At 43.8% G+C, this 11,961-nt stretch overlaps 1 protein-coding gene across 1 annotated transcript in view; it reads left to right on the top strand.

Moving 5' to 3' along the window:
* Positions 1–2,254: 2,254 nt before the first annotated feature.
* The window catches only part of LOC147454887 (uncharacterized), a 108,647-nt gene continuing 98,940 nt past the window's right edge, over positions 2,255–11,961 (top strand). Inside the window, exons 1-3 of the mRNA XM_086516704.1 lie at positions 2,255–3,370; positions 3,577–3,658; positions 3,791–3,866. Of these exons, the coding sequence (XP_086372830.1) occupies positions 2,596–3,370; positions 3,577–3,658; positions 3,791–3,866 (933 nt within the window). The 5' untranslated portion in view covers positions 2,255–2,595. The remainder of the gene's footprint in view (positions 3,371–3,576; positions 3,659–3,790; positions 3,867–11,961) is intronic.

The following is an 11,961-nucleotide window of genomic DNA, read 5'->3' as shown; positions in this document are numbered from 1 at the left end:
TTATTTCATGCTTGGCAGTTCATGTATATCATGGTTGAGCAAGAAGCAACCTACTATGGCCACTTCGAGTTGTGAGGCTGAGTACAGGGCAGTCTTCACAGCTACGGTTGGGTGTGTATGGCTCAGACGCATTATGGCTAATTTGGGTGTTGGACAGGACACTTCCAACACTATCTACACTGATAGTCAGAGCGCATTGGCAGTTGTGAGGAACCCAGTTTTTCATGCTCGCACAAAGCACATTGAGGTGCATTACCACTATGTCAGGGAAAGGCTCTCAGTAGGAGAGATCAGCTTGACTTTTGTGCCAACACATGACAACCTTGCAGATCTTTTCACAAAGGCATTATCTCGTGAGAAGCTCGAAGCTTTCCGCAAAGCTTTAGGCTTACTCCCCTTTGTGGACCGATCATGTCCTTAGGGCATGGCACTTCCCTTTACTCATGTGCCAGCTCTTGTTCACCGCATCACTCCAGGGGGTGTTGTTACCATATACGATGTGTGTGAACACACTAGGACCGCCGGGGCATTTTTTCCTTCTTTAGGAGGTTTTTCCCCCCGTGCATTGTATATACGCCCATCACTCTAGGGCTATCTATCTTTCCATTACACACTAAGTAACACACTCTCTATTGTGTGCCTTGAGCTTCCTTCGTCTTCTCCAAGCTGTGTGCGTTTCTCTGCAACCCTAATTCCAACAGAGAGCATGGATAGTCACTATCAACTCTTAGATCAAGTAGTTACATTGAGGTTGATCTAGCTTCCTACTCCCACATGCCACAGGGCCTCCCCTTTTCAATAAAACACCTTAATATCATTCCCTCTAGCATCCATCTCTAGGATGAATGGCTCATTTCGGTCCACAATACTCAAAATTGGCATCAAACCAATTGCAACTTTGAGTTTTTCCAAACTTTTATGTTGAGACTCCCTCTAGTTAATGATTTTGACTTTGAACCTAATTGGTGGTACCAAACAAGGACTACGATCTTTGCAAAGTCCTTCAAATATTATCAATTGAAACCCGACATGGCAAGAAAAAAATTGCAACTCTTTGAGAATTTTTGGAGTTGTCCATGTGAAAATTCACATTTTCTTTCCTTTGCGGATAAAGTGTGTCTATGCATTAACTTATACGTCGAAGGCAAATGTCTTAAGTACTCTTGATGCAACTTACCATACGCAACTAGATCATTTAGGAAAACTGCTATGTATTTTATTGAGTATGGATGGTGGACACTATTCATTAGTGTCATAAATGTCGCAAGGGCATTGGTTAGTCAAATGGCATGACCAAGAACTTATAATGACCAAAATGGGTCCTAATTGTAGGTTTAGAAGTATCATGTTTCCAAATCCCAACTTGATGATACTCTGATCTCAAGTCAAGTTTAAAAAAAGAAATATCCCCATGGATGTGGTCAAACAACTCATCCATACAATGCATATGGTACTTACTTTTTACATTCACTTGGTCAAGAGCTCTATAGTCCAAGCACATCCATGTGGACCTATATTTCTTTTTATTAGAAGATGGGAGGTGCCAATGGCGAAGAACTGGGTCGTGTGGACCCTTTCTTCATAAATCAACACGTGCTTAGGTCCACCTCGTGTGCTTTGAAGTTGCTAAAACAATAAGCAAGATTGCTTATCACCTTTTGGACCCTAATAAGGTGCACCTTGTGAGATGGTGCCAGATCATATGGCAAACCGGCAAGAAACATCCCAAAATTGGCATAACGAGTTTTCAAAAGAAGTTTCATACTTGTAACTGTTTATCTCTATCTCTTGCTTGGAACATTATTTCATTAATTCACATGGCCTCGACCAAACATGGCCTCGACCAAACATGGCCTCAAACAATGGATCTCATTCAAGGGAATCTTAACCCTTTGTTTTGGGCACGAAAACACTATTCAAACAAGTTTCATCCATGAAAACTAATCAAAATGTAACAAGCAACTAATTGATCAATGTCGCACCTATCAAATGCATGGCATAACTATGAAGAGGAAAATCAATGGGCTCAAACTTAAATGAATTTTAATGTGCTCAAACTTTTGTGACTTTCCTTGGTACACAAAATTTTGGCGGTTCCCTTTTTGCGTGTCATGATCTCCACATAGCCTCCGCATAGGCAAACACACATCGGCAATATACATAGTTGAAGTAGGCAGACTGGTAAGGAGCTTGTCCGGCTACGGAGTGATCGTGAGTTCGATAATCTGTTTCCCGTGGCCCTCGCTTGCCATAGTATTTCACTGTTGTAATTTGCAAACGCTCACAGCGAAAGGTGAGAGATCTTTTTGTGGATGGTTTATCGCATTGGAGCGAAGAAGCTGAACACGTAGGCGACTTGGCCTGGCCCGTTCCTCTCAGGTGGAAGAATCCGCTCGCTTTGATAGTTCTGGCCCCTCCACCTTACAACGCTGCTTCATTACGAACGAATCCGAGATTACTCTCCTCACAGCGACGCAACCAGTGTTGGCTCGCGCGGGTGTCGGCACAGGGAGCTTTTTCTACCGCCATCTTTCTCCCAATTGCGGCAACCGCGGAATTCTCGCAGTTCTCCATCAGCCTCAGCGGCAGCCGAACATGGAAGACCACCAGACCGCTTCTCGTGCAGATGTCGGAAACCCTGCCTCCCCAATTCAACCAGACATCGACAAGTCAGTTCCAGCAGAGGAAGAATGTACTAGCATTTCTGCTCGAGCAGAGGGAAAGGACCAGAGGATTTCTTCCCAAGCAGAGGACAGGAGACCTGTGACCCGTCTCCAAGCAGATGAAGATGGCATGTGCCTCCCAATCCAAGTGGAAGGTTCTATTTCGCACATTGCAGATGCTACTCAACCTTGCAGTTCAGCGGTAGCAGATCCTACACCCACCCCGCTTGACCCTGTGCAAGAACCTACTGAATCAATAGAAGACTTTCAGGAAAAAACATTGATGGAGAGGGTTTCTCTAAGCAAATTTGGTGATGTAGAGGAGATCCAGAAGAACACCGAGGTTGAGCCTGGCTGTTTAAGCACATTATTGTGTACTACCAGTGCTGATGAACCTGCTGCTCATAATTCACAAGAGGGTAATTCGAATGACGAAAGTATGGGGCGTCTAGCAGGGGAGACACCTGAAGTACACTTGGAGCGAGCAAATGTAGACACTGCATTTGGAAGCCCTAAAATCAATACACAGGCATGCAACAATCTCGATGATGAGTTCTTATCAATTGGAGACATTGATGAGAGCGATGGAATGAGTAAGCAGATAGGCTTTGTTGGCAGTGAAAACATTTCGATGCATGAGGATGCACCTTGTGAGAAAGGGTGTGTTGACGATATTGGTGATATCCCCGTATCACCCACTGGTGATAGTATCCTTTCGCTAGTCATGGTGTCTTCCTGAGTATTTTTCTCTCTGCTTGATGACTTTCACTTGCATCAAGTTATTGTTTCAAATATGAAAAATTATCTCTGTTTGAGAGTACTTCTTATTCATGTTATGCATGGCTACCATCATGCTAGTATGCTGCTAGGTTTTGCTCTGTTCATGGTGTTGCTTTCCTATACATGACATCAGGAAGGTTAAGTTTGAAGCGGTCCCGCTCTTCTTGCTTTGATAGCACTCCGTGTGTGCAAGTTATATACAATTGCCTTACAAGGTTTGTACCATATTTCTTTGAAACACTTTTGTATTCAGAAATGCTGTGACACAAATATTTTACTGAATTTGGGAAGTTATATCAATACGGATCTGTTGTATCTTCAATTGAAATATGTCTGCCACGTTACAGTGATAGCAAACATAAGTTGAAAGAGCTTCTACTGCAGTGGGCACAATGGCATGGTGAATACGTTGGAATGAAGGAGGTACAACCAATTTCTCTAAAAAACATTCACAATACCATTAATGAAAGTTCATGCCACAATAAAATACATTTCAGTGTTCTTAGACCTTAGATCTATTATACACATGTCTTATCTTTCTTGAATGCTTTCTGAGTAGTAGATGAGGAACTATGTTTTTTTCTAGTTGTCTTGCTGTAGCTGCGTATGTTTCTGTTTATTATGGCAGAGATAAGAAATTATTGGAATGACGGTAAAAGAGCATGTCTTTGGGAAGTCTTTGTGAAAACATCCTCTATTTCAGGGGTCCGTGATGGAACCTTTTACGCAAATGCAAAATATTTCTCAATTTATGTTCGAACTTTACAAGCTATTCTTGATAGCTTAGTAAGCTTGCAACATTCGGAGCTTATCCATGTCTATTGAGGAGACCTCACAAGGTTTAATTGACAGTTTAGTAAGCTTGTGACAAGTGGAGCTTATGCATGTCTATTGAGAAGACCTCAAGATTCAGAAAGGTTATTATGGTCCATGAAGGCTATTATGAACCAAACAATGCTAGGTGATGATATTAGAATACCGTGTATGGCGTGATTGACATGCAGGTAATAAACTGGTTTTTCTATTGTTCAACCATAGGAACAAGAGCAAGAAGTTTTCAAGTAAAATATGCGCTTGAGTTTTATGCTATTAAGTCCTAGAGCTCATTCTTTTAGTTGCATTTTCCAATGGTCCGCAGCCAACAACTACCAGCAATACGCTTCATTTATGTAAGTTGCTGTGCTGTAATGCAAAGTGTTTCTTGATATATGTTCAAACTTTATAGACTATTATTGACGGTTTAGTAAGCTTGCGATAGTTGGAGCTTATCCACATCTATTGAGGAGACCTCTTGATTCAAGGATTGTTCTATTGATGGTTCAGTAAGCTTTTGATAGTGGGAGCTTATATAGGCCTATTAATACCTCACAATTAGAGAATGGTTATTATTGTCACAAACTGCTGACGTGTCAAGCCACTAAAGAACGGAGCCAACCTGCAGATCTTGAACAAGAGGCCTAAACCCTAAGAAGAAGCACTAGAAGAAGTTTTACCAACTTACAAAACCTCGCCGAGTGGGGCAATTTTTAAAAGAGTTCCCACCAACTTATTGGACCGCGTCGGATGGGGCCCAAGTGACACAAAGGATAACAAAATAAAGCAGGAGCGCACACACAGACTTGCGCATAAACTGATGATGTGGCAAGATTGTACGGTCATCCTGCAAATTGCGTTGACATGTTGACGTGGCAGTTGTACGGACGTCTCCGTTTTGCATTGATAACGTGGCAATTGTACGGATTTTCGTGAAATGTGCTGGTAGCTTTTGGGACCAAATGCTTATCAAAACTTGAAGCTTTTCATGTAAACTGCTTCTGGAGGCCAAGAGCCTTTAAATATGACCGTCTCTTACTCTAGAGGTCTACCCGTGGGAGATGCAGCCATGGGAGTTGGGCGCCAAGGTTTGGGGCCAGTGCTCTCTTGGGTGGAACTCTACCACTCCGCGTCTCGTACGTCGTTAGATCTGGATACTGCCAAGGTGCGCGAGGCTCTTGAGAAGTCTCAAGCAAGGCATAAGAAGGCCCCGACAAGCATCGACGTAACTTGCAGTTGATTGGGTGCTTTTACGATTTGAGAAGGCACGTCTACGGAAACGAAAGGGAAAGGAGCGGCTTTTTCTAAGCTAAGTATACGATATTATAGCCCTTTCAAGATTCAAGAGAAGATCCATGATATATTTTTCAGATTAATGTTACCGGATACTTGGAAGATTAACAATGCACTTCATGTGAGTGTTGAAACCTTCTAAAGGTAAGGTGCCAGTCGATAGGGAGCATGAGGAGCAACCTGAAGTGAAAGAGATCGAGGAGATTCTCCTTTTGGAACAGATACTGGCTCACAAGGAAAGGAAAGTGGAAGGTAAAGTGAACGGCGGTTCTTAGTCAAGAACTATCCGGCATTGGATGCGAAATGGATGGAGGAGGAGGACCTAGCAGATACTCCTCGGATACAGGAACTTTACCTTGAGGCTTTTGGTGTAGCTTCGACTATTTCAAGAGTTTTCGATGATCAGCGGGGTGAATTTGGTGTAGCCGAGAATTGCACGAGAGGGGAGTTACTCCGCTCCTTTGTCACAGATTATCCAGATGGAATAAGGTTGCTGATTTCCCCTGTGATTTCAGGGATACTGGCGGGCTGACAGTATTCTGCTGAATGACTTTATGAAAGTACTTCGAACTGGCAATTCAAAATGGATCTATTACATGTGCTTTCTCATGTGAGTAGTGTTTGAGTGCATGTTTGGAAGACGAAATGACTGCAGCATTTCGGTCTTGTTTTCCGAAGAGATGAGATGGACATGATAGTAACAAGATTTAGTCAATTGAGACATCTGTGGAGATCAGTGACAGATCTAGATGTAATTGCTAAATATGTTGCCGATTGATCATGATTCTCATCCAAGATCTCGACGGAAGTAGTGATGTGAATGTGATTTGAATGTTCAGCGTGAACTAAGTCTGTGATTTGTGAACTGCATACTATCTGGATGTACTGTCTTGTGGGGATGGTCATGGGTATGGTTTGCTTGATTGAAATGTGAAATGAAGAGATGTGAATCTGATAGTAGCAAGATTTAGTACATCAAGACATTCGTGAAAAGATCGAATGTGATTGATTAGTGACTGATATCTTTGTAGAATTGTTGGATTGGTGGAGTCTGGTGCATGAGTAGATAGAGTCAGTGTCTACTGAAGAAAGTTTATGTCCTTTGGCTGTTTTTGTAGGTGTAATCGAGGGCGATCAAAATTCTTTAAGAGGGGGAGATGTCACAAAGTGATGATGTGGCATGGCCAATTGGAAGAGAAATGGCTGAGTGGACGAGAGACACTAAACGGACCAACTTGAAAAACTTATGAAGCACCTTAAAAGACATAAGCTTGAACCATGAAATAGATTTTCGTAAAATGTGTTGACAGGCTGACGTGGTAGATCGTACAGATGCTGACGTGGCAAGGCCGTACGGATCTTCGTGTTTTGCACTGTTGGTGCCACTTGGCAGGTTGTACAGATTTTCGCAAATTATGCTGGTTGCTTTTGGGAGTCTCCAGCGCTAGCTTTTGAGAGCAAATGCTTTTGGGGGGAAGTGCTAACTGATTGCTTTTTGGGGCTCTGCTTTTGGGCATCCCTTGTAAGAATAAAAGAGCCCTTGGTGTTGGGTGCAGAAGCTATGGGGGATCAAAACGGTGAGGATCCATGAAGGTATGCGAGCAAAGAAACGAGAGAGAGAGAGTAGTCGACACAGCAAGAAGAACAAAAATAACACGCTTGTATTCATTTACTTGAAAACCTTACATATAAACCTTTTCCTTGCCATGCAAACTTTACTCTAACTGAGCTCCAACTGAAGCTAAGTTGCATGCTATAGGGGACAGTGCCCACGGGTTTGACACTGATCTAGGGCTTGGAAACTTAACAATCCCCCCTCAAGCCCGAACTGGACAAGCAACTCATGATACCTCGAGTTTTTGGTGTACTCGGCAACCGTGTGTTTTAGGTTTTCTCACAACCAAGGATTTCTAGTGTATCCATAACCTAGTGCTAGGTCAGTAAACCCCCCTTGAACAGATAGGGCGTAGGTCAAAAATTAACTACCAAAAATGGAGTTTTTGGTTCACTACCAAACCTTGGGTTTAAGGTGTACCCAGTAACCTCAAGAGAAGCGGTAAAAATAGACTGAGAACTGACAAAAAATTGGGAGGTCTTACCACTTATCTGTGTGGCAGTGTCTATAACCCGTACAAAGTTTTTGACATGATGACAACTGACAAGCATAACAATGACTGACAAGAGATAATCTAAAACAAGGCTTTGGATAATGATGTCGGCAATAGACAAAACCATAGATCTATGACACCAAGCGGACGAAAATAGTTGGTGAAACTGGTACCGCAATTTTGAAGGAGTTCTTTATGTATCGGCCTTTAACTTCCTCGAGAATTTGCAGCTTAACAACGATTGGATAACCACGTCGATAACTCTTTACCATTTCTGGGGCCGCATGTCTCTGCTTTACTTGAACCACATCTACTGTCATGTTTATTCGATAATCATCATCTGTCTTTTGTTTAAAAAAACTTTGTGGCAGCATCTAGCTTGCAAGCCATAAGTCGATTGCAGTGCCTTTTGATATGCAAGCTTATTGTTTCACGGTACGGTTGCTTCATTGCTTGCAGGTGGACACAAAGCGTTAATACTGCAGCTCGGAGCCCTTTTGAGATGCTCTCCTGTCGTCGCAAAGCTGATATCTTTTCAATCTGCTATTAACAAGCAGCGAACACCGAATGCCGAGCAGAGGTTACCCGAGGGTGGGGTTGCTGTGTCGAGAGCCGAAGCTCTGATACCATGTGTTGGGTGCAGAAGCTATGGGGGATCAAAACGGTGAGGATCCATGGCTAGGAGAAGGTATGCGAGCAGAGAAACGAGAGAGAGAGTAGTCAACACAGCAAGAAGAAAAAAAAATAACACGCTTGTATTCATTTACTTGAAAACCTTACATATAAAGCTTTTCCTTGCCATGCAAACTTTACTCTAAGTGAGCTCCAACTGAAGCTAAGCTGCATGCTATAGGGGATAGTGCCCACGGGTTCGACATTGATCTAGGGCTTGGAAACCTAACACTTGGGGCCTCACTCTGCAGAGCATATGGACGCAGAGTCTAAGAGTAGAGGTCCCTCGGTAGTTGTACTTTGCAATGTTCAACGATTAAGAAATACCGAAAGAGGTGCTAGTCTTTAGGGCCAATGCCTATGGGCGCGGAACTCCGCCGTGCCGTGTCGACTCTCTCTCTATTAAAGTTCAATGATTTTGAAGTTTCTGTTCGTGTGTTGCTATTGATTTCTCGCTTGGAGTGTCCAAGCCTTACAGAAAGTCCCCTATCCCCTGCCCACCCCCCCCCCCCCCCCTCGTCGGTTGGTTGGGTGGTTTCTATGACTAGGAAAATAAGAAAAATACCTTGTTCAAGTCAAGCACAGCCACAGAACAGCCCACTCCCTATCACCTCTCCTTGGGAGATACCGAGATCGAGAAGACAATTGAGAGACATGCCCATACTCTAATGAGTGTTGTCCACACTCATGGAAAAAAGTCCTTACAGGTTATGATAGTTATATAGTTGTCTATGAAGCAAGGTCATCGCAGACATTCTGTAATGGATACATGACTAATATGTATGTAATATGTAGAATTTATGTAAAAAAAAAGGGTACATATTGTTTTTACCTTAAAATTTTATTACTACAAAGGTACATACCTTAAATATTGAGTCCGAACTGTATCTTACATACCTTCCACCTTGCTTTCCTTCGAGGAGTTGATCATATTCTCTAAGAATGAAGACGAACATCTATGCCATCTAACTTTGGTTTTGGAAGTCACAATGTAATGTGCAACGGAAGTGATTTATGGTGTTAACTCGGGATGAGTGCTCGATGCGTACTCAAGGTTCCTATTATTTCATAAGAGAGATGTGCAAAGACTAAGAGAGAGAAGAGAGAGATACTGTGAGTGAAGGTTATGTGAGTGATAGAGAGAGAAAGAAGACTTAACACCGTATGGGTTCCTAAACCCCACTCCAAGGGCCCCCTCTCTATCGCGTAAGAGGTATTTGATACAATGGTCCTAGATACGGAGATGCTGTGGGATCTTGCGGTAGATGCTTCGATCTACGAGGCTAAGCACTAAAAATGCGACTGCGATGGGGCTATGGGTTGATCTGCTATGGCCGATGTCGAGGGTGCTAATGAGGATGATGAACATGGGCTGAAAACTGGAATCGCTGGTTGATCTAAAGGGCTGAGGCTGATTTGGTACAAAAACGCTAAGGGTGCTGGTTGTCCTGGTGCAAAACCGCTAGGGTTGATCTAGGTGCTGACGGACTGGTGAGGATGCTGATAGAAAACGCTAGGCCATGAAGGTGCTGCTGATGGAAAAACGCCATGTTGAATTGCTGAAGAGGATAATAGAAAACGCTAGGGGTGTTGGTGGAGGTACTGTTGCTAGGTACTAACTTTTGATGATGAGAATGGTGACCCCTAGGTTCACCCGAGTGAGGTAGGGCAATGCCATAAAAAAGCCCCACGACTTCTACGATGCTGAAAATATGTCACTTATAATATTAAGTTATTAAACTCACTTATAAGCGTGCTTCGTATGCAGATACTTCCTAGGCTTGGATTGTCATAAACTCGTGACGTGTCAATCCCCAAGAAGCTGACTAACTTACTGGTGACGGCCGAGGGGCCTAAACCCTAGCAGAAGCAGCAGCAGAAGAAGAAAAGACTAACTTACTGAAGACAGCTGAGGAGCCTTAAACCCATAGAGGTTTAGGATTAAAAATCCTAACCCTACCAACTTGCAGGACATTGGCTGAGTGGCCTAAACCCTAAAATAAAGTAGAGCAGACACATACAGGCGTGGAGTATGATGATGTGGCAGTGCTAAACGGACAGCCCTATGGATGCGTGCTTTTGGACCAATATTTTTTAGAAGCAGTGCTTTTCATGTGAGTGCTTTTGGACGAGGACGTGGCAACTGCTAACTTTAGTTGTTGGTTTCTTTCCAAGGGGTTTTGTTTTATTTTTGAGACCCTCTTCTTAAAGTAGCAAACAGTCGGACATTGCATGGCCAATGTGAACTGTAGTTTCACCCGCAGATGGGTAGTGATCGGCACTGGAATTCGTATGGTAAGAGGATGTCTAGGCTCAGAGCAAGATCATATACGTCCCCCCGTCGCACTTAGCAAGTTGGTGGATACTAGGAAGTGAACTCAATAAAGGCCTAAAGTCAAGGTGTGACTACTAACAGAAAGTATCCGACAGTTGGGCCACATTGCACTTTTAGATGCGGTCCCAATAAGGATAGATGGCCAGATGACCACAGGGAGCCCAACGGAATCATTTCCTAAAATTTAGGGAACTGCTATTTTGGGCCGTGAAATGTGTTCGCGTCATTACCTCCGGTATGACTAGGGGAACACTTTACAATTCTACCGCGAAGTCAACTGGGCGACCAGTCGGGATATTTTTAAGCGGCAAACCCGAAACGAGCAAATGCTTGTAAACGCGCCAAGTGTCGTTTTTTCATGAACCTGCCTCATGCAAAAAAAAGGGTGCTGAATTTTATGCAGGGAAGGGGATTCATTTGCAATCTGCACACAGGTTAAGAGCTATGGAGTGCTTCCTTTCCCCCTTATGTACAGTGCAATGCCAGGAGTGATGCCCTGCACGCTACGCACTACTCTCTCTCTCCCCCACGAGCAGTATGTTATGCCCCACTAGTGGGCTTTTCATTTGACCAATGTACAGTTATGAGGGTTCATGCGCGATTGCCGAGGCAAGAGCCTCTTGCTCAGGTACTGAATTAGCTAGCAGCTAATCCCCCGCACCCCCGCAGGTACAGGTGAATTCGGAGAGGTTTCACGTCAGAAATCTCGTCCGATTCAAAGGGCAAGTAGCCCTACAGGTGTGGGAGCTCCAGGTCATGCTACAGATGCAACCGGCACGCGAAACGGAGCCCAAAACAGGGAATTACAGCCTGCTGTGTATTTTTGCAGGTTTAGGGTTTCGGCCCTAAACGGACCCTAATACCCCCAGGAGGTTCGGGGACGCGAGGGGACCGCTATACAGGTGAACTGGCGCATTTTCAGGGCAGAAAACAGAGAATTCAGCGTGCTGCAAATTCTCGCCAGGTTTTGCAAAGTGTCTGTATGCGTCGGGAAAGTCACCTATTGCGTGGGGATACTGACTGTGAAGCGTCCTAGTACAGTTATGCTGCCAAAATCGGGCCAGAGGTGTTTCTTAGCCTAGATAGTGCGGGGTAGCTTGTAGGAGATCACAGGTTTTATTCCCTCTATTAAAGAATAAAGAAATACCGAAAGGGGCGCCAATTTTGGGGCGTCCGCTCGGAGCATTCTAGCTTCCGAGCCGTGTGTGTACTTAGGTGTTAATCCCCGTTACAGGTTACCTTTGCAAAGTACTCTGTGTGTGTCTAAAGTAAAGAATTTCGGGTGAAAGCCAACGCC

The sequence above is a fragment of the Adiantum capillus-veneris genome, chromosome 7 (genome assembly GCF_014529385.1).
Source record: "Adiantum capillus-veneris isolate H3 chromosome 7, ASM1452938v2, whole genome shotgun sequence".
In the NCBI taxonomy this organism is placed as follows: domain Eukaryota; kingdom Viridiplantae; phylum Streptophyta; class Polypodiopsida; order Polypodiales; family Pteridaceae; genus Adiantum; species Adiantum capillus-veneris.
The sequence above is the reverse complement of the archived record's forward strand: the minus strand, read 5'-3'. Positions and strand labels throughout refer to the sequence as shown.